The sequence below is a fragment of the Pleurodeles waltl genome, chromosome 2_1, assembly GCF_031143425.1.
Source record: "Pleurodeles waltl isolate 20211129_DDA chromosome 2_1, aPleWal1.hap1.20221129, whole genome shotgun sequence".
NCBI lineage: Eukaryota > Metazoa > Chordata > Amphibia > Caudata > Salamandridae > Pleurodeles > Pleurodeles waltl.
The window spans coordinates 568,460,486-568,484,126 of NC_090438.1; the positions used below are offsets into that span (position 1 = coordinate 568,460,486).

General features: G+C 43.9%; 1 protein-coding gene across 11 annotated transcripts in view; it reads right to left on the reverse strand.

Moving 5' to 3' along the window:
- Positions 1-23,641, reverse strand: part of LRRFIP2 (LRR binding FLII interacting protein 2) — a 291,111-nt gene that overhangs the window by 184,377 nt on the left and 83,093 nt on the right. For 7 of the 11 annotated variants that reach the window (XM_069215054.1, XM_069215036.1, XM_069215027.1 and 4 more), the window contains exons 5-9: positions 15,934-15,987; positions 15,793-15,831; positions 9,031-9,099; positions 2,377-2,427; positions 1,186-1,254 (exon numbers count right to left, since the gene is read on the reverse strand). The exons of the other annotated variants lie outside the window; for them this stretch is intronic. In XM_069215054.1, the coding sequence (XP_069071155.1) occupies positions 1,186-1,254; positions 2,377-2,427; positions 9,031-9,099; positions 15,793-15,831; positions 15,934-15,987 (282 nt within the window). The remainder of the gene's footprint in view (positions 1-1,185; positions 1,255-2,376; positions 2,428-9,030; positions 9,100-15,792; positions 15,832-15,933; positions 15,988-23,641) is intronic. 11 annotated transcript variants of the gene reach the window in all.

Genomic DNA, 23,641 nt, shown 5'->3' on the forward strand with positions numbered 1-23,641 from the left:
TGATGGAGGAGCTTTGAGATTAGATATACAAGGCATTATTAACCTACTGGATACACTAGAGTCTGAGGAAAAAATGGGGGGCAGAGAGAGAGAGAGAACAAATGTTGTGACAAGGCATTGTGACATTTGAGGGGGTGATTATTTATTCCACCGTTAGATGAATACTCTTAAAAAGCTGCATAAAATATATCATAATAGGATGAATACACTTAAAAATGTTGCATAAAATATAACATCTTAAGACATGAGTTTAGTCAAGACAACTGACAGCCGATTATGTATTGAGTATCAGAGGGAATCGAGCACATTTTTCAATCCAATATTGAACTGTCCTGAAGTACTTATATGTTTGACAACAGTTTACATGGAACTGACAGACGTGTTGGGGGTCTAAGCGGCACGATCTTCATTCATGTGGCACTGCTCGGGACGAAAGGAAGAACTGGTGTAATTAATATAAACTGGACCTTTATATTCCTTTATTCTCTGGGTCTGATGAAGACACAGCCCAAACTGGGGACCAGCAACAAACCAGAGACAGATTGGTCATGCTCACACAGAAATCAATGTATGAAGAACGAGACTGCTCTAAAATTGGGAGAATGTAATGGGCACATGGAGGAATCAAGGAATCACGTTGAACACTATATGAATCCCTTGTTCAACCATCTATGGCTAGGCATGAAAATGGTGCAAGAGGACACCGTTTTAAGGGGAACACCACATGTTCTATCACTTTTGGCTTCTAGCCAAACAGATGACTGTGATTGAGTTTATCATTATGAAGACGGAAGGTACTGGCATCTTCTTGAGGTGTTGAAGGTGTGAGCACCTTTACTTTTTTATTTCAAGATAAAATCAATAAACAGATTTAAAAACACAACAGTTTTTGCTTGGTAGTTTACATTTTGATTGTGTCATCAGATCACGAGTACTTTACTTTAAAACTATAACTCGGTTTCAAAAGGAAAGGTGAATGTATAAATTGCACATAGCAGATTTATTTTTATTATATTTGCTCTCCCATTCATCAATCCACCATAAGTGTGCTTAAAACAGACGACATGTGACTAGACGCTTGTCCAGCACTCGAGCCAACATATTGGCCATTAGTATCTGATTAGTGTAAGAAAGTGAATCACTGGCACACTATTAGAAGCATGCAGAAACCATCACAGAACTAACCGAGGAATCTCTCAAGGAGCTAGAGGAAGATCTCTTCTTCAAACCATACAAGTCACTGTAAGCATTGCTCTGTATGATACAAAACACAGCATTACACCACCACAACACGACTAATGAAAACAGGTTTGAAAACAAGTGTGTCTCAGCCACGAAACTCTGCTTCAAAGCAGTAGACTTCACACTTAGAAATTTAAGACAACCTTACCTGTACAATGTTTACATTTTTGTCCGTGATTCTTTTAACTGTACTAAACAAAACTTAGAAGAATTCCTAAACGTACTTATGTGTGCGTAAAAGCTTCAACCTAAATCGTTTATTTTTTAAGGTTTTACCCCAAAGGGGTGACATTTGGCGTTAGTTACATAGTTGCATACGAGGATTTCATTACACAAAGTAGAGAAAATACACCAATAAAATGCACACTTTAAACACTAAATTCGGCCTGCAAGGATACAGAAATCTGAGGATATTATACAGAGTCACTGTGAACTGAACATTTTCATCTGGTAGAATAACTCCTGTGACTGAAAACTAGTAAGTCCTGCCAGATTCTTGGTCCATTAGGCAGTAGTTTATTAAGGAGTTCGTAAACTAACAAAATCTCCTGAGTGGGAAGGACAGCACTAGCACAAGAAAGCGGCAGGTGCCCATAAACCGTAGTAGCAAAGCTTGGCACAGGAATAGGACATTTTAGCTTTATATAAAATTCAGAATTTCAGAAGAAAACTGAGTAAAAGACTAAAAGTCATTTTCATCACACACAAGACCAAAATGGTCCTAAAATACACGGTTTCTGAAGGAAAACCCAAACCTACATAACACCCAGTTGACAATTATCTGGGTTTACACACTTCTATCAACAAAACACACACTATGTTCATGCACCATATAAGTCACTGTAGAGATGTACAAGGTCCTCCCGAGTGTTTAAAAGGGCAAGTACTGTAAACGATGTGTGAACACCAGTGCTAAGAGGATTAATGATGGCGAGAAAGCAGGAAGGGTATGAAAGGAGTAAAAACTCCCCTCTCCCACGTCACACCCACTATTCGCCACTTGGGCTAATAGAAAAAATTCCCACAACAATGTTAGGCAAATTACATAGCAGCTGTGTAAAGCACAGATCACTAAGTGCAAAAATGTATTATATACATGCAAGTTATCAGAATAATCAAAGTTGATTTACATACATTTGATGTTGTTCGGTTGTACGTTGAAGATTTATCCCTCACAAGATCAGACTGAAAAGGGAATGACATCAATGGAACAAAATAAGATACAACAAATAAAAGCACTGAATAAACGTCCAGCACTGCCAATGCAGACGGGATGTTGGTAAGCTTACTTGCTACCTATATTGTTGTACACTGATGTCTAACTAATATGTGGTCTGTGCACTGTGGACACTAATGAAACACAAATTAATTACAGGCACTGCACAAAATAAATACCATGCTTAAAAGTCTAATCAGATAGTTAGGATTAATATTTGGGCCAAATAGCCACATGCCACAATAGCATTGTTGTGCGAGGGGAGCAATAATAGGGTCCGTGTCTAGGAAAGGAGTATCTAAGAATTTGAGAGGCACAGGATGGATGAATAACAATACCATGCCATAGAAGTACGTATGTGAACCCATATTAAAGTCAAAGCTGCTGCAGGGCTCTTTAAGAGTGAAGGCGTGCTAGAATAGGCCAGGTTTCCTGTAAAACACAATCTTTCTTAAAAGTTGCACGAGGACCGAAAGTGGCAAGAGGTGCAAGAGAAGGTATTTCAAAGCAATACCAAATAACCTCACCAGTCTGTGATCCTCTTTACAGTACTGCTGGCAGTGTTGAAAGTGCAGGTGTAGCAAGAGTCTATCTTTCCGAGCGTCACTTTCCGGGTATGACAGTCTCATTTATTATTGTAGCCCATTGTAGCCAGCAGCTTTAGTGGTGAGGAGCGTCGCCGCACCTCACCTGAGGCGAGTACAGCAGCTGCAGCAAATGTACATTTGATAAAATGGTAATGACCATTTTAGGGAAGTGCACTCACTGTCTTGTCTCAGGGGGTGGGACCATTCCTCCTGCTAATCTGCAGTAGCAATGACTTGCTTAAAGTCAAAAGTGTGCATGTCAAATTGGCTGGCTGGCTGTCTTGTGACAGCCAGCACGACATGCACACTTCATCCCGCACCAATGTACTAGATCTGTAAAAGCCGGGCGGACTGCAGGCACAAGCTTCTATTCTGAAAAGGAGCACTGTGTTAGCCTGCTCTGACCAATCCAATCATGGTGCTACTCTCATGCTGAAAATGGGAGGAGAGGAGGTCCAGGATTGGTTAGGTTTGTTGTCTCTTCACTTAAGGCTCTGTGGTTTTCTAGGAACAGAACAGTGGTGTGCCTTCCTTCTCTTACGGCACAAAACGGATGAAACGACTTTGTAAGTACTTTTTTTTTTTTTTTTTTAAATTAAAAGTATGGGATTTTTACAACTGTTATTGGTTCTTGATTGTGAAATTGCAGTGTGTCAGCTTGGATGGCACCACCTGCCATGTTTTCTGCCTTATGTTAATATATATTACTATTGTAGTCGTTCCTAATCCAGGTTGTCAGAGAGGTATGTACAGCCTTGTGATGTGCAGGGTAATGGCTGGTAAATCGTCGAGCGTGCCTAGTAGTGTCCGGTTCACATCATATAATGGCCATGGTAAGCCATAAATCACCGGTAAATCGTCGAGCGTGCCTAGTTGCGTCCGATATACGATGTGAACCGGACGCTACTAGGCACACTCAACAATTTACCAGTGATTTATGGCTCACCATGGCCATTACCCAAATGATCTACACTTGAAAACAGTTTGACCGCATCTATTGCTTACGGATTTTCATTGCCCTAGACGGCTCAATATCGGATATACACAGCTATTGCGAACATGTAGTTTTGTTCAGTACTATTTGGCGCCTTTCCAGACGATCTATTAAACATTAGCCTTAATAAAGTCAATGTGACGAAACACGAGTCGGCTGTAAGCTGTATTTTGGACCAATTTCTTCTTGACAAGAATAAAAAGTTCTTCTTCACCAACTATGTGGTTTTGGACGTACATTTGTTTTCCACTTGGATGAACTATGCCGGACTACTTTTTGGTGTGCCCTGGTTCTTATTGATAAATAGGATATAGACATGGTTCTTGTCTTTGTAATGTGATGCCCCATGAACTAAAGATGTCCTGGTGTGCCAGAATGTGGGCGCCGGTGGCTGAAGAGGCCCAAGATGTGAGTGTTGCCTCCTTGTCCCTATTATTCGGATGCAGAACAAACTCCACTATCTGCAGCTCAGCTGTAGTGATTTGGGCTAGGGGGCGAATTTCATTTAAGAGCTTAATGACTGTTCCTCTATTTAGGATATCGAAGGCCCCTTTTGAATTGTACCAGGGGATGAAGAGTTTGTAGTCACTCAAAGCCTCAGTTTGTAGTAAGGTCTGTCCTCCTGGCAGGCTTGTTGATGTCGACAAATTAAGATTAGTATTGTTCGTAATATGTTGTTTCTTTCTGGAATTTGGCATGATGTTTACCTGTGGAGGGTGTTGTAAGGCCTGACAATGATCGATTACTGCAGGAATTTGGCGGATTTCCCTACAATTGAAGGCATCCCAACCTGCGTTCCCCCTTCGGTTCCCTTGAACAGTACTCTAAACGATCCACTTCCAGGGAGTTGCTAGTCCTAAGCTCCCACTGAACTGGGTTCCCACCCCGGCAGGTGGGCGATGACCTGATATCCTTTAGTGACTGATTTCAACGAGAAGGTTGGTTTTTATATGTGGAAACGGCTTGTGTTGAGTTATCATGGTTGATCTTTTGCGTAGACTTCTGCTGCGTGAGATGTATACTACTGTCCTCCAAATCTCCCTCAACTTTCCCCTTGGGGACTTTTCCCTGCATGCCAGTAGACTTTGCAAATGATTTCCAGATATTGTATTGCGAAACCTCCTTGGCTTTCTTCCGAGCTTTCCTTTGTTGTTTCTTTTCCCTTTTAGTAAGAGAAACCTCTTTTACTGCTGAGGAGTTTGCAGCTTCTCCTACTATCCCCTACTTGACGAGACTTGCTGCTTGAATGTTGGAGTCTTTGCTATCCCCCAGATGAGTTCTGGTTTTCCTCCTGCTGGAAGAAGCAGGTGGCCTGTGGATTGCTATTTTCGCTGTCAGAGCCATTCTTATCAAGGTAGTTGTCGTACACTGAACCATCCCTCCTACTAATCCCGTCCTGAGATCTAGAGGTCTGGTCCCTGATTTCTGTCAAGATGTCATTTAGAATTTCAATAGTCTTGGGTGCATTGTTTCCTATAGAAGCACACTGACCTAGCACTTGCTGAGTGTAAGAATGGGTCTGAGCCCTTCTTACCAGGTCGTTCAACCCTTGAAACTTCTTGTTGATACTCACGATATGCACTGCCAAGACATTGAGTAGGTCCATCTGAGTTTCCCGTTTGTCTGCTTGATAATGAATCGATGTCGACATTGTATCGGTGGTCGATAGGAGGGCCTGCCAAGAGGTCCCGGACTCCCCGGAAACTGACCGATCCTTCTTTAAATTAGCTTCCAGAAAAGGATCTGCCAGTCCTTTTGCCTTCTTTGGACAGCCTGGCACGGTGCCCAATGCCTGACCCAGTTTGGCTAAGGCACTGGGGCGCCGTGGATTGGAAGAGGGGTGTGCCTCCGTCTCTGTCAATGAACTGCTGCTGTTGGTGATACACTGTTACAGAATAGCTGTTGGGTTCACCGAATCCTCCTTGCGTGGAGTTGATTTTGGACGGTTGAGCCATATTAGTGAATCCCACAAAGACCACTGGCTCAGTTGAAGAAACAGTAGCTCAAGTATCGGAGAGGTCAATTAGAGGTGGATCATGCATCATTATGCAGTTGTTGATACATCTCCCCTGCAGTGATAGCTGTAATGGCTGTAATTGCGGTACTTGTGGAAACTGTAGAGGGGAGTTCTGGCTCCAGTTACTAAGATTTAAAGTGAGGAGTTCTGTAGATTACCAGGTGTGTACTTCTGCCATAGTTATTACGTTAGAAGCGCTTAGGGTGCTGCTGTGTAAGCTTTCCCTGTCCTGAGGGGGACTCTGTTGCTGCATTAGTTGTCCCAGTTGCAGCGTCCCTATGCAGTAGAGCCAGCTGCGAGCCATTGTGAGCTGGAATGGACTTATCCGCCAACTTGGCTAACAGAAAGTCAGTAATTTTGTATCCATCCTTCTTGTGATGTTCAACAAGATTGCTTGAGGTGTTGACAGGTTTCTTGGAAGTCGTTGGGTTAGTGGAAGGGCTCCACTCAATAGAGTCAATCGGTTGGACCATTAGGTCTGTTGACCCCGGGGAGCTTTGCCTTAACCTCTTTGCCGCTTTTCTCCTCCCTCGAGTTAGTGTCATCCTTGCTCCTCTGCTCCTTTTATCGGTTGTTGATGGTTAGGCAGCCAAGTTAAAATTGAGTGCCAGTGATAAGGTGCTGAGGTGCTTGGCAGTTTTCCTTTAGGCACAAGCCGCACCAGTCTAACCTGGCCGCTTCCGTGCAAAAAGGTGGCTGCAGCCTAAACCCATGAAGTAGTGCAAAAAGGTGGCTGAGGCCTAAAGCCCTGAAGTAGCTGGCACCCTCAGTAATGCCCCATAAATGTCTGAGTTATGAGGTAAGGAGCTTCACGGTCGCACACTCTTACTTGCACTAGTCTGTGTTGGGCCTGCGTTGGGCCATGACGTACTGCTGCAAAATTGGTGCGAGTTGATGCTTGACTCTTAGCACTTGACTCACTCACTCCTAACTGGGTGGTCTAGTGGTGTCAAGTTTTGTCTGGATCCAAACACTGCATTGTAATCCCACCTGGTCAAGGCCAGGGACGTGGACGACTGATTGACCGATGGTGAAAGGGGTTTGAGTGCCTGTGCACCACGCACTCCAACCCCCAAATCCCTGCTGCCTCACCTTCAACTCCCCCTTGCTGAACTGGGTGCGGTCCTCAGTGCCTCAGGCTCCTCCTGTTGACTCCTCTTTCGTGTGCAGTAAGACCAGATCAAGTCAAAACCGGTCCAGGTCGAATCCCGAATGCTACCAGTTGCCGCCAGATGTTGAAGTGCAGCTCCGGTAAGGCGACTGGGGCGGGTATGCCTGGGGGTGTGTTGGGGGAGGGGGGGGGTGGGAGAAGGGAAGGGGGATGCTGGGCCAAGTCAATGAAATGAGGCCCGCCACGCTCTCACTTCAGCATGTCCCAGTATCCGGGTGTGAGCTCTGCTCTGCTCCACACCTCGCTCCTCAGCAGTGCACCACCCGGCACTAGCGACGTTAGCATCCCAACGCTCCAAATGCTCTCCATCAATGACTATGGGGTGGAATATGATAGATCATCAAATGCATCATAGGTTACTTGTGTACCGTCTGGGACAGCCTTCGACTTTTTTATGTTTATTATAGGAAGCACCTGTCACAATGCAGTGTTGCTTGTACCTGCTAACTGACATCAATTGAACGGCCTTTAATGCATGCGAGCTGTTGACCTACGCTAGAGATATAGTGCCACGGGTGCGTCTCTAGCCGCTAGTTGTGATTGTTTAGGTTTAATGCAGGGACTTGGTGAATGTCACTTATCTTCACTGGACATAGTGCTACGGTTGCATTTGAAGCCGCATGGTGGGGGAGATTTTTGCCGATTTGACTGAGATTCATTGATCACTTTCCCTAGATATAGCAGCTCGGTTGGAAGTAGTTCAGTGCGATATTAGAGGCAAGGAGTGGGTGAGATTCATTGATGGCCTACGCTGGAGATAATGCCATTGTTTGGCTGGTCGCTCTTGCTTTGCATCCTGGGAAGACCATCCATCATCTGGATTACATTTCAGACCCCACAGAGCATACAAAGGTGGAAAAAGCTGAAGGAGAAAAAAAACAACAAAAAAAACATCTGGGGCCATCTAACATTTGTTCTCTTTGCTAATGAGCTAACCTTTTGGCCAGCATCCGTCACTCCCCAATGCGTGGCCCACTGCTGCTGTCGCCTCACAGAGCCTGCCGGCTCTGTGTTTGAGGCCCACCTCCACCTCAACTCTGGTGACCTAGTAGCCATCTGCGTCTGTCAGGTTTTATCTTTCATTCTTTTTGCTGTATTTTGCCCCTTTTCTCTCTTTCAGCCTCCTTTCACTCCTTTTTGCTCCTGCGCTTTCCCTGCTGCCCGACTCCCAGCTGACCAATTCCCCCACCCTCCCCTTCTTAAGGGTGGCCACTGCACGGTGAGGAGCAACTGAATTTACCTTTCGGCCAGCGTACGTTTCTTCCCCCATCACCATGTACCCTGGATCTCGCACCACTCATCAATATGACACCAGACGCTCCACGCTCTGAACCCAGGATGCTGGAGCAACTGTCACCCTGCCTCCCCCAAGGACACCCACGGACTTTTCTCCTGGCACCACTGCCACCTCGAAACCATTTATTAACTGCCCAGAAAAAAAGATAACAAAAATATAATATCCTCTGGCACCCATATTCTTGGCTTGAAACCAGGTTACGGTGCTTCTAAAACATATATAGCAAAAAAAAAAAACAGCCTAACAACAAGTTCAGCGTGCATGGAGTGACTGGTGAAACTAAACTTAGAGAAGTTAGTATCACCATCACACAGTTCAAGGTATGTAAAATGCATTTGGAAACCAATATTAATTTAAAATGACTTAATATCATAAAATATTGCCCAAAGCAGAATGACTCGAAAACACACTTTGTGGATAAAATGGTATTGCAAAGATGGAAAGAAACTGTTTTTGCGGCCTATTTCAAACACCAAACAAAACATGCTGGAATTTTTGGTACACACCGCAAGATCTCTCCTTCTGGAGGTACTGTCTCTGCTTCGGTGTCCCCCACTCACATCCAAATATGAGCTCTTAGGAATAAAATACAGAGTTATAAATCACAACCTCCTGTAATTTACCACAACGCTCAGCTTTCATTTTTATCAGTGGAGACTCGGTTGCTTTCTCACAATCACACACATTAAAAGTTCAGTGCCAAGAATATTTAGGGACGACGAAAAGCAAACTTGAAAAAGTATAGTACAACACAACTCTAGCAGTAACAGTGCGATTAGATAATTTATCTCCTAGATGCCTTACGACAAGACAGCACCTTGTCAAAAGAATTAGAACACAATAACTGATTTTAACATGCACATAGGCAGCCAACTGGTTGAGTATACATAGAAATGAATGAATAGTGAATTCCAAGTCATTACTCGCCATGTCAGGTCTGAGGGAAAATTTTCAATTAATTTTCAGTGAAATTCCCTGTACCATCCCACACCCATACCTCACATTTTCTCATGACTGAGTGGGTAGAGAAGCCACTCCACCTGTTCGGCTTGCATCTCAGTACTTCTACTGGTCACTTTTGAAGTCTTCATAGCCGGACAAGTAAGAGAAATTAAAACTGCTTCACTTCTTTTCTAGGCTAAATTACTTGCTGATAAGCTTGCAATTTATGTAGTAGATTCAGTGATAAACTGCTTGCGACACCATGTAAAACACACCTATATACTGTGAGGCTAGCTCTAGGATGGTTTAGTGACCATGAGACTGTGAAGCACAGAATAGTAGGGAAAAAAACAGCTAGTGTGCAGTCGTTCTGAAAAACAGAATAATCACTCACCTGTCCCAGACGGGTGCCGAGGTGGTACTATTTCCTTACTTCATGTTCTGGTGGCCCCCTATTTCATACTTAGATGAGATATGCAATTTGCATTCTACATATGTACACAGCGGAGCACTTAAAGTAATATATGTTGGTATAAAGCTTTAATTTGAAGTGACCTAACAAGAAGAAATGTTATGGTCTATGCTGAATTACAGGTTATGCTTATGGTAAGGCTGACATAACAAATGCAACAACTTGTAAACAATCTCCAATTGATTAATGTGCGAGTGTTACATGTGCACAGATATGCAAGCATGACTTCAGCCTGACAGATTAAAAGGAACCTGCTGTCCACACATGAATGGCAGCCTACGACCCAATGTAAAAGGCATGTACATTTATATGTTTGTAATACTGTGGTTAAAATTATACTTAATTGCTGTACTCTTGCTCACAAAGTAACACAGCGTCAGTGACATGGCCCAACAAGACAGTCATTCCTCTTTCATACACCACAAATTTCGTTAGCACAAGACACCATGTGGTCTTCGAGAACAAATATTTCATGATATAGCCTACGCCAAAATCTGTGCTTCAAACACATTATACACCAGCTATCTGATAGCGAATTCTAGTTGAAGATTCCTTACCTTAGAATTTCCCCCATGGCGTCAGCCTGGATCCAGAGATTTTTGTTCGAGCAGTAGCCCTGCGCGCCGTCAGGTAGCATTGGGCGGTTCTGCGTCCATTGTCATCTGCGGCAACCAGCACAGATCCAAAGTAGTACCGCTCAGTCATTTTCTGACTGTTTTTTTAACCTTTTATCGAAGATTTTTGAGTGTCTACATTCCTGGTGCGTCAAGATGTCATCACGTAAGACCGCATTCAAGCCCTGCGGATCCTGTCATCAGGCGATGTCTGTGACAGAGCCGCACCTCGGGAGCTTGTGATGCCTGGAGCGCGACCACAACCTGAAGTCATGCTCTGAGTGCCGGACCATGAATCTAAAAGCATTGAGGGAGCCATCCCTAAATATCATTGCAGCCCGGCGTTCAGCTCCATGTCACTCCTGATCTCGGTCGAGAGGAAGGTCCAGATTACGGTCACGGAGACTTGATTCATTATTGTTCCACTCCAAGTTCTCAGAATCGTCAGGTAGGTTGGGGCACAAAAAAAAGTAGAAAAATAAAATGCGTTCTTTGACTTCACCCAGTTTGTTGGCTGACAAGATGAAGGAAACGTACAGTCGCCATTCCAGGCCTCTGTCCTCAGAGCCTGTCAGCTCCACGCCTCCCTGAGTTTCCAGGAGCCAGAGCAACCCCTGCCCAACTCCAAGAGTTTTATGAGGCAATGCGCCTCATATTTGGGCAATCTGACTCCACTGGAGCACCCTAAGGCCCCACTGGGTCAGTAGGGATCCCCCTTGGGTTCTTCAGCCTCAGCTCTGGAGGACACCCATGGATCCGTTCCTGTATTCGAGCTGGCATCGGTCATACTACCTCAACGCATACTTCCAATGCTGACGGTCCCGGAGGAAACTCCAGCCATTCTCTCCCAAGCTGTTGCTGGTGGGAGAGATGCAGCTCAGTTCACAATATGATGTGGGCTGGATACGACCAACTCACTAGGCATGTTGCATCGACAGTGGGCTTTGAGGCGCCATGTCTGGTTGACGATGTCTGGCTTTTCAGGGGATGTCCAATCCACCCTTATGGACATGCCCTTTAATGGCACCCGTCTCCTCATCGACAAACCAGACTAGGTGCTCAAGCTCTTTAATGAGTCCTCGGCTACAGCCAGGTCTTGGGCCTTGCAGCTGTCACTCGCCCACCTTACTCATTGTTTTCGTCCCTTTTGTGGCTACATAAGGGGAGTCCAACCACATGTGTTCCCCTCTAGCCACCACCCTGCTCGTTACTCAGCCTCTGCTTGGTCAGAGCTGTGGGATCCAACATCCTCGTAGACCAGGGAGCCAGCGGTCTAGCCAGTCCACCCCACCCCATCTGCAGCAGTCTCCAAACTTTCCAAGTCTGCTGCTTTCCCACCAGGGACCAGTTGGAGGCAGAGTTTGCCATTACCTGCCTAGCTGGCAGTCCATCACATCAGACAGGTGAGTTTTACAAAGAGTTTGAAGGGGATACTCCCTCCCCTTTGAGACTGCCCCTCTATCCATGCCACCATCCTGCGATTGGATGATAGAGCATCACCGGTCACTTCTCCACAGGGAGGTTATGGCTCTCCTGGCCAAGGGAGCAATAGAGAGGGTCCCTGTGCTAGAAGTAGGTTGTGGTTGTTATTCCCGCTTCTTTCTGGTGTCCAGGAAGGACAAGGGCCTCTGCGCTATCCCAGACCTTTGGGTCCATCAATCGCTTTCAAAATACTCTCTCTGGCTCGGGTCCTATCTGGCCTGAACCCAGGAGACTGCATGGTAGTGTTGGACTTGCAGGACACCTATTTCCAGCTTCCCATCCTGCCTTTCCACAGACTTTACTTGTGGGTATTCACCAAGGTGATGGAAGTGATTGCAGCTCCTATGTGCAGGTCTGGGGTTTTAGTCTTGCTCTACCTTGATGACTGGCTGTTGAAGGTGGGCTTGCCCCAGTTTGTTGTCTCTCATCTCCAGACTATGGCGAACCTCCTGCATTCGCTTGGGTTCACTATAAACTTAAAGTCACACCTGAGTCCCTCTCAGACGCTTCCTTTCAATGGAGCTGTTCTGGACACAATGCAGTTTCGGGGTGATCCTCCTGAGCGGCAATTCCAGGATATTCAGGCTATGACACTGATTTTCAGCCTCTAGCCTGGATTTGTGAGAATGACTCTGAGGCTGCTAGGCCTCAAGGCCTCCTACATTCTGCTGGTGACACATGCCAAATGGCATATGCAGGCTCTGCAGTGGGACCTGAAGTTCCAGTGGGAGCAGCATCAGGACAATCTGTCCGACATGGTCCAGATCTCAGAGGGAACTGTGCAAGATCTGCAGTGGTGGCTCCTGAACTGTGACTGGGTCAGAGGCAGATCCCTCTCTCCACCCCAACTAGATCTGACAGTAGTGTCAGATGCGTCACTCCTGGGATGCAGTGGCCACATGGGAGAGGCAGGCATCAGAGGTGTCTGGTCTCTGGCTGAGTACTGGCTCCAAATCAGTCTTTAGGAGCTCAGACTGGCATTGAAAGCATTCCTTCCCTCTCTCAAAGGGAAAGTAGTGCAGGTGTCATGTGGTACTGCAGCAAGCAGGATGGAGTGGGGTTGTGAACCCTTTGTCTTGAAGTTCTGCCCCTCTGGACATGGCAGGAACATCAGGGCATTTCCCTGTTGGTTCAACATCTGGTGGGAATGCATGAGCAGACAAACTAAGTCGACAATGCCTGGTTGATCACAAATGGCGTCTCCATCCGGAGGTGGAGCAAGGTCTCTTTCAGCAGTGGGGAGAGTCTTGGTTAGATTTTTTTCAGCTGTGCAGAGAATGTGCAACGCCAGCAGTTTTTCACGTTGAAGTTTTCAAGGCAGCACTCATTCAGTACAGCTTTTCGTCTTGAGTGGAGCTCCTGCCTCCTGTATGCCTTTCCGCCCATACCACTTCTGCTCAGAGATCTCAAGAAGATCAAGAATGACCTGCCCCAAGTAATACTTGTGGCTCCGGACTGGGCACAAGAGTTTGGTATCCTTAGCTATTGAGCATGGCCAACAATCCGTCGATCGGACTGCCCCTTCAGGAGGATATTCTGTCGCAGCAGCAGGGGAGGGCTCTCTACCCAAACCTGCCCGGACTTCGCCTTCTTGTTATCTTGGCAGCCAGGCGTCCCTCCAGCAAAACGGTATAGCTCGTCATTGGCATAAATTTGTGGTACGGTGCACAGACAAGTCTGTTAACTTACCACCTCTGTCCCACTTCCCAAGTTCCTCCTATTTATACTTTCTCTGGCCCAGCAGGCCTCCGCTTTGGGCACCCTCAAGGGTTATTTGTCTGCTATCTCTGCATTTCTGAGCTAACCTGACCAACTCTCGTTAAGTCTCTTATTGGTAATAGGTTCCTTAAGGGCCTTACCCACATGTTTCCTCCATCACCATTCATTATGCCCCAATGGGATTTGAATTTGGTTATGGCTTTTCTCACGTGTGCTCTTTTTGAGCCTCTTCACCATTGTCACAACTGTCTTCTCAGGCGTGCAACATTAAAAACAGCTTTCCTTGCAGCCATTACATCTGCTCACATGGCGAGTGAGCTACAGGCATTGACATCTAAGTCACCCTACTTTTCCAACTATCCTGACAAAGTGGTGCTTCACACCAGGGTTTTCTTTTGCCAAAAGTGGTCACGCTCTTTCAAGTAGGCCAATCCATCATCTTGCATACTTTTTGCACACCCTCACATCCCTTTAAGGAAGAGAAGAGACTAAACCGATTGGACCCAAAAAGAGCACTGGAGTTCTACCTTGATTGTACCAAAGAGTTGCGGGTGGATGTTCTATTGGATGGGTATGGGGATGCTTGGGTTGGTCAGTGCAGAAGAGAACCATCTCTGAATGGGTCATTCTTTGCATTAAAATTTGCTATGCATTGGCTAAAGGCAAACCCCGGACAGTTTGTGTGCACCTCCACCAGTGCGACAGCTGCAATCACTGCGTTAGCATGCAGAGTTCCAATCCAGGACATCTGTCAGGCAACAACGTGGGCATCCTTGCACATGTTCACCAAACAATACTGCCTTGACAGTCAGGTCCAAATGGATGGGTACTTTGCCTGTTCGGTCCTGTGGGACTTCCTCGTATGATCTTAGGTCGCAGACCCTCCTCTGGGGATGGTATTGGTTGGGTACCTATTCTAAGGTAAGGAATCTGCAACTAGAAGTCTATCAGATGAACAAGTTACTTACCTTTGGTAACTCCTTACCCGGTATGAACATATTCTAGTTGCAGATTCCTTACTGACCCACCCATTGTCGCCACTCTGTGAACTGATTTCTAGGGACAACCACTTCCCTTTCAGGGCCCTAATATTTCATGCACAAGTGGTCAGTGTTCTTTATGGCTTAGCACTCCTGGCGTAGAAAGCTGTGAAAAGAAAATTACATCAGAGTGCCACCTATACAGGCCCCTCAAAGTCACATCCGGCAAGTATGACATCGACGACGGATGCAGAGTCTGCAGGTGCGCAGCAGTACTGCTTGAGAAAAATCTCCCTATCCAGACCCACGCCTAGACGAAAATCTAAGGTAATGAATGTGCAACTACAATAGGTCTCTAACAAGATAAGGTGTTACTGAAGGTAAGTAACGTGTTCTACAATGCCAATCCTGAAGGTTGAACAATGCTAAGCAAGGTAATTGAATCCCATCTACGTCAACATATGTCTGCAGTGTATGAAACTAAATATGTCTGGCCAAGACTACTACTCTTATGTGTGGACTAGATCTTGACACTCCTCTGAAATTTAGCTAAAATACTTAAGGAGTCATAGTAGCGACTGAAATGCTAATTGGTTAAATATTAAGACGTGTTTTAAAAAGAATGCATACATTTGTAAGGCTTTTAAGAATGTAACACTTTTCCTCCGATATAATAATTGGATGAACACTGCTTATGTAATCGATATATTCTGACATACATGCAGTAAGAATGCATGCTTGTCATTCATTTTATAGATTGAGAGCTACAAATATTCATATGTTGCTTAACTTTCCTCACATACTGATAAATAGAATGTGGCCTTCCCCATGGTTTCAAAGAGAGCCTAGTGTTGGAAGGGTTTTGCAACAGATTATGAAGCCACTCATCCACTGATGGCCAACTCTACTATGGGACTAAACGAGGTGTCCCAATTCAACACAGGAAACAGGGGATTATATAAAAGTCAATGTGTGGTAGTAGTTAACGCAAAGCACTTTGAAAAAAATGTATGACACACATTATCATAAGCAAACAAAGAACCTAGATACAATACTAACCCTGTGACCACCGATACTGTGAGAAGATGGACCAGTTTCCTAACAAATTAAATCAGAACAAAGTCAATCAAACTACAAACATTCAACAAAAAAGATTTACCAATTCAAATTTAATAATGTATAATTAGCAAAGTAACAAACCATATAAGGACGATGGCTGGTTCGATGAGAATACTTGGCTCGCTCTGAATCTTCCTGACAAAGAACACAGTACAGTAATTTTGAGCTACTGGATGAAGGTGAATCATGCACAGAAACATGCAACATGCTTTCTCCAACACTCCCCCTCCTTAAAACTCCATGCAAGGAAAGCTGTGAATAAAGTTATTCACAAATTTGAATACCAGGTTTTCACACTAACAATTCCCTTTACTGTTTTTCAGACTCTAAGGGAAATGAGACTGAATCCGCTACCCATCAATATCAGAACATCTTCCAACAGACTACTTAAGTTAGGGGAGTCGCAATGGCATCAGCCAAAGGTGAAGTACATTGCCTTGTGCTGTCACTGTAGAAATCTCAACTCTCACAATGCTGCAATCCTAACTCTTGCAGGAGCTTCATATGTTAGGCAAATGTCTTTTAGATGCAATGCAAATCTGAAGCAATGTTCCAAAGACAGAAAATATTGCAAATGCAAACAAAAACTAAAGGACCCTTTACTGTCAGGGGCCAATAAAATACATTTAAATGCAAATAAAGTTGAAAATAAGCTTCAAAGCCTTACTAATTTAAAAAAAAAAAAAAAACCTTCAAATCACTTTTTCAGGATTTGCTTGTTACAGGTATTGATACATCATGCTTAATGACGAAATGGGCACAAAGACAGAACAGGTCATCAGCTTTCAAGGTCATATAGGTTCCACCATTGGATGAAGTCTATTGCTATAGCGGAGTGTGGAAGGTTAACGGTTCAGATCCTACAAAAATAACAGTATATGATTTTAAAGTATTATAACATTGTAGAGTGTCTCATCTGCAGAACTGGCAATTGTTACCTTGTATACCATTACATCAGGAGTCATTACCTTGTGGTAATTACACCAGTCTTTACATCTGGAATGCTTTTACTTCACTTCATTGAAGATCATCAAGTATTTTTTAAATGTATTTACCTATCTGTTTATTTTAAATTTCATGCAAAAGCTGCTATATTTTTAAACAAAAGTGTTAATTTATTGTTATTTAGCTTTAACTCCAAAGTGTTTTACAATGATTGTCATTTGCATAATATTTTTCAAAAATGTGAAAACCAAAAGTATTTTAAACTTTTTTGTCTTATTCTTTCCAGGGAAGTGAGTGGGGGTGGGGTATGTGTGCGCGTGGGGGTGGGGGCTTGTGGGAGTATAGTAACTTCTCCCAAAATTCCTTTTTTGTTAATTTGTTTTCCTCTTTTTTTGGGGGGCAGGGTGTAGTGAAATATGTGTTTTTGACCACTTACTTTGCGTTGCACCACTTTGCACCTGGATTAGCTGTCTAGTGTTCCCCAGGTCCAGATTACATTTTGTATTCAGTTTAGCTGCCTATTGACTTTATCGTAGCATTAGACACTGCCATGTTAAAGGCTGAGCGTACTTTTCCACGTTTTTACTGTGCTTGTTTTCATGCTTTTTCCCACCAAGGGCTTTGGTTGATAAGGATGTACTCAGATGGCAGGGAACGACCTTGTTTTGGTTTTACACCTTGGGATTGTGGCCAAAACTCCAGCATGTTATTTTGAAAAGCTTACCTAAACTAGCCAGCATGTTTGAATTACAAAATGAAGGGTTTTTTCCAGAAAGCTCCTTTTGTTTTTTTTAGATATAGAAAGACCCAGTGAGAGAGTGAGTGGCCTCAATCAGGATTCTTGATGTCGAATGCCAGATAGCTGTCCTGTGAGAGTGGAGATCTCTTTCGCAGTCAAACGGGGTCATCATCTTACCGGCATGAGAGAGATGAAGAGCTTGGCAAGCCCTACGGTGCTGAATTTTGACTTCATTATTTGCTTTGCATTATAGCATAATATAAATACATATATTTGCTGTGTACATTGCAGTGGAGAATCATTTTGGTATGTTTTCCTTTCATTGTTTTGACTATTTTTAAACGTGTGCTTTCAACATGCTAATCTCCTTTTAGGAATCTCGTGGTGAAATAAGAATAAATGTCTTCTTTGAACTGAGAAGTGCATTCCAGAGATTTTTGTCAGCTCGGTCATTAGTGAAAGTGAAATGGGGGGGTTCCAAGTCACCATTTATACACACACACACACACACACACACACACACACACACAGTGTTTTTAAAATAATAAGGAAGCCAGGGTATCACAGTCACAATCATTACTCTCTCACTCTCCAATAAATATCTTAGCACGGCAAAACTGGAACAAACAGGTTTGAATTACCTGATGGGTCTCAGTTCACTTATACACTTTACAAGCACCCTGTTCTTTTTTATATTTATGCTGGTCACATAATCCTGTGGTAAGTTTTCCACTGGGACCACACATTTCCTCACTTCTATTATACACACTTTGCTGCTAAAATGGACCAGTCCCTTTCTTCTTCCAAATCTACAGAGGCCACCTCCAGCGTCTGGATAGATTTTGTCTTGCCACTATTACTATTAACTTCCAATTAATTGAAATTATTTTTGACAGTTACATTTAGGTGAATAATCCCCAACATACAAGTGTCTCTCTCACTCACTCTCTCTCTCTATATATATATGAGGATTTTGGTCCCTTTTTAAAACCCAGGCCAGTTGCATCCTGCACAGTTAAAGATGGACCACTGATTTCATGCAGCTGGTCTGCATTTCACTAATGTGCTATTGCCAATGCAGGCAGAAGATCACTTTGCCTCGGGGTCCATGTCTTATTTCAGATGGAGAGAAGAGGCAAATAGATTTCCTGGGTGCCACATTTGAGGTGGTGCATAATTAGAGCATCCCCCCTTAAAGGTACCCCTTACAAGGTTAAGAAGGGTGTCCTACACACCGCTTCACCAGCAGCATGCTCCCTCAGGCATTCTCTGCAGGCGGGTGCAGTTACTCGCTGCAACCGTCTGCAGCAACATCTCTGCTCCTCTTTCAAAAGCAAGCTAGGCTCCCACCAGCAGTGTGAAAGTCAAGCCAGCAACTTCAAACAGCTGTTCTGCCTTTCACTAATGCACTATCCCTTGAGTATGTACAAGTTCACTGCGGTGGTCAGTCCACCAGATTCTTGGTGATAGGGTGTGCTGACCTTGTCTGCACCCGGTGGACCCAGTGAAAGGCGAACCATGACCCAGACCAGGTCAGTACACCATATTTGTAATACCGGTCAAAATCTCTCATCCACCTTCATTCTCTGTCCACAGGGCCCTCCTATCCCCTAAGTGCAGCAAAGTGGACTTATGATTGTATAAGTAATTTATAAGCAAACTGTGACATGTAGGGCACTAAAGCTAGTGACAAGTCACTCACACCGCCATTAGGACACTTACACAGGGTACCAACAATGATACAGAGTCACCGACAAATGGGCACTAGAACTTGGTCACTGGCACATTGCTGAAGGCGCACCAACACTGACAAGAGGCATTCACATGGGCACAGTGACTAAAGGGCATTGACATGAGGACCCTAGCAAGGAGACAGGGACAAGGGTAAATAGGCATTGCCACAGTTTTGAATGGAGTCAAACATATGTGGAAAGGTAAGAAAGGGCATAAGGTGTCACATTATATAAATATGAAATTAATACAGACTGTAGAAGTTATTATTAGCTTCTCCAAGTTTATTTTGGAGCTAATGATGGCCACCAAGTTCTGGACTAAAGATGCCTCATTTGGGCAATTGCTTAGATTTGCTTGCCAAAGAGAGGATTCCCAAAGATTGGTGTTGTCATGGGACAGGCAAATCTCAGTCTTGGATCGGTTAAGATTGAGGAAATTGTGGTGAATCCAGGAAGCAAGAGAGATTAATTTAGCCTGGATACCGGTAGCTGAGGTTAAAGGGGTCATGTTTCAGACTGAGGATTATTCAATTGTCATTCATGTAGAAAACAGTGGCATGTTTCATCATAGGGTGTGCTACAACTCCCCGGTGAAGACCAACACTCAGTGGTAACGAAGTGTGTGTTCACAAGGGTTGGTGCCTTGTTTTTTGAAGGGATCCACTACTGCAGCCAATGTTAAAATTGTGTGGGGGGATGGGGGGACCCACCTCTACTTTATATACAGGGCCCCACTTGGCAGGGCTAAAAACAGTTATATATGGTGGTGAAGTTTGGATAATTATCTCCCTGTCCCACTCTCTACTTGTATCAACATGTTTCGGGCTTCTATTTGCCCCTCAAGATCAACGGCCGTCATCAGGATATTCAATCCCCTACCTTGTAAGTCTACCTTTTTTTATCTCTACCTACTGTATTGAGGTACATCTGGTAGTTCTAGCCATAACTGCCCTTCTCCCCGGTAACACCTCGATTAATCCAGAGTTTCATACAAAATTCTACAAAACTGGGGTAGCAGTGGGAGCGTCACCCTGTAGTCACACTTGCTTCAAGGGCTCCAATGCCGCCAACTCCAGATGTTAGCTGCCCTCTGTAGTTCACATACCCTGCTAGCAGAGTCAGAAGGGCTCAGATTTGAATTTTTAAGCTAGGTTTTAATATAGCTTTTATAAATAAAAGGTAGAATGCCTTCATTAACAGTCACTTTTTCTTTGGCCGACCATCAGTGCAACGGTTTTAACTTTTTTTTTTAGGAAAGCTATTGACTGGGGAACCAGGTGAGGTGGCCTGCTTGAATTTATAAGGGGCAGAGACCCTTCTTCTGAATCAGTAGAAATTGTTTGAGATCATCGGAGTATGCTGTGCCTTGCCTGGCAGGACGAATAGTTAAATATATTAATAGCGCTTTTATTTAGGTCATCACAAATTTCCTTAATTCAGTCTGAACAATGTTGTGACAGGGTATCTGTTAGTTCCTGCGTGGGCTCAAAGTCACTGGCAACTGGTTGGATTAGAAAAGATATCCATTATTTTATCACTGAGACACTGCCACTGTGACGAGCATATTATAACACTGACATGGGGCATGAACACTGACACAGGGATGTTGACTTATGGATAGTAACACAGCAAGGTTATTAAGGGTCATAAACAAATACTGTCACTAAGATACAGACAGGTGCACTGGCAATCACATGGTAACAAAGACTCCAAGGCACTGGCACAAACACTGGGATATCGATCTTTGTAAATTGACCCAAGAGCACCAACAGTGACATGGTGATATTGACTTGGAACAACTTGGGAACACTGGCACTGGACCACAAACAGACTGCAAGCACTGATGTCAAGACAATGGCAATGAGGATTGGTGCTGGGGGACTGACATTAAGACGCCTGAACGTAATACCAGAACAGTAACACCACAGATGAACACTAAGAGGACACTGGCTGTAGCCCCAAAGTAATGGTGTACTGACCCGTGGTTACTGACATGGGGACACGGGCACTGGGACAGTGACACAGACACTAACAGACACACTAACATAGAGAAACAGACATTGATACCAAAACTAGGACCTTATCATGGACACCTGGTATGAAAACCTTGCAGAGGGTTACTGCAGCAGTCCCTGGGTAAACAAACACTGACACAAAAACTAGCATTAGGGTGTTGGCATTGGGATGCTAATATTGGCACATAGGCAATGACACAGGAAAACTGACACAGAGACTCTGGCAATGGTACACTGACAATGAAACACATGGAGATGAAGAATTAGGAATATTTGCTTTCATACTGGAAACACAGATAGCAGGTTACAAACGACTCGTATGCACAAACATAGACATAAGTACACTGCCAAGTCCTCATACACTAATGCTAAGACAAAGGCACTAGCACACTGACATAGGGATGCTATGACACACTGATGCGAACAATAAAACACGGAAGTGACACACCACAGGGGTACCAATAAGGATACACTGCTACTGGATCGCAGGCACTAGAGCATCAACATCAACAGAGACCAAAATGTCAGAGGTGTACAAAGACTTGCAAATACATTCTGATGGGAACACTGAAACACTGATACTGACACCAAGACACCACCTCACTGATATGGGCACACAGACACAAGAGAACATGATTATTGATACAGACACCAGATCATACAATCCATCACTGCTACTGGGACACCGACAAAAATACCATGAGATGCTGACAAAGTCTAGGAGACAGTGACAAAGGAATGGTGACACTTATACAATACATGACGTGGGATGGGTCTACTGGCACTAGAACTTTTAAAGGAATAATCTGGCGAAACTACATACTTGGAGAGTGGATACTGACAGACTGATATGTGGACACCAACACTGTAACTGACTCTGAAATTAGGACACTGATGCTGGGACATGTGGAAGGTCAAATTGTCACTAATACTGGGACAAGAGGACAAAGGGACATTAATGCACAGACACAGACTGGGAGGCAAAAGACACTCAGACCATGGTCAAAACAACAAGCAACTTTATGATCCCAAAAACACAATAATGTTCTCCAACAGTCAACAAAATCAAGAGGGAATAATATTGACAAATGCTGCCCATCAACTATAGGTCCAAACCTATAATCATGAAATAGTGAGGCTACCTATAATCGTAAACACACTAAGATTCCTCAGTGCTGAACAACATAACTCCAACGTCTACCTAAGACAATGCAAGTTTCCCAGAATACACCTTTTTGATTTCCAGCACTGGTTCAAGAGAACATGTTCTATGTTGTCAAAGTGTAGATATTGTGGGTTTCAATCATACAGAGAAAAAAAGGTCTTCATTCCTTCCCTTTTTAACCTCCGTCATCATTTTAATTACATTGCCTACGACTCGTTCAATCAATTTGGAAACTGTGCAGACAGCCACAGAGAGTGAAAGAGGCAGCTGCAGAGCCAGCGTCTGCCATTCACAGTTCGTGGTGTGGGGACCAAGCAGTGCTTCTTTTCTTTTTTTTTTTGTTATGAAATCCAAGAACCCAACATTTTTCTTAAGAGCTCATCATCAGCATTATTAAACGCAGTGGTGATGGAATACCAAGGTTGCATAATTTTGATTCCACCTAATAACTCTTTCTTCCATCAACCTACACTAATCTCCCTTTTTCCAGCTGTACCTGTTTTCTTACTGTTTCCTTCACTCACCTTTATTTATTTTCTTCCTTCTTCAGTTTGTTTCAAACTCTGATGACAAAACCTAACTACGTGTCCCCAGAAATGAACTCTGGTACCCACCATCTACAACCTTCTGATAAAAAATAAAAATAAAAAAAACACTGGGCAGCTAGGATGTGAAACAATGGCTGGATGGCTGCCGATCTAATTCTGGTGCCTGTTGCCAATGGAAGTGGCTTCATTGCTAAACTCACTCCTTGATCTGTGATTGACTCCCCCAAACACCCTAATGCCCACCTTGTTTACTTCTCCTGCATACTATTCTATTGAGGTTTCTCCCACTGAAGCCAATTACGGTCAGTGCAGGGCTGATAGATCGTGGCCACACGACTTTGAATGCACTTGGTCTGTGTGCTCATAACTATAGGCCTTATTTGTAGTTTAGCGGATGTCCCGGCCATTCTATTTAGAATGTATAGGGTGTAAAACATTCTAATTGGAGCAGACAGGACATTTGCAGCTACTTTTTGACAAAATGACAATGTGTTTAGACCTGTCTTTAGTTTCAATCATTTTTATTGTTGTTTTAAGCATGAATATATAAAAATGAACATAATGGCCACTTGTGGTTGTGTCCCCATACTACAAAAGTAGCACAGCAACTTAATACTTTCCTCCTAGCAGCCATCTCCTCCACC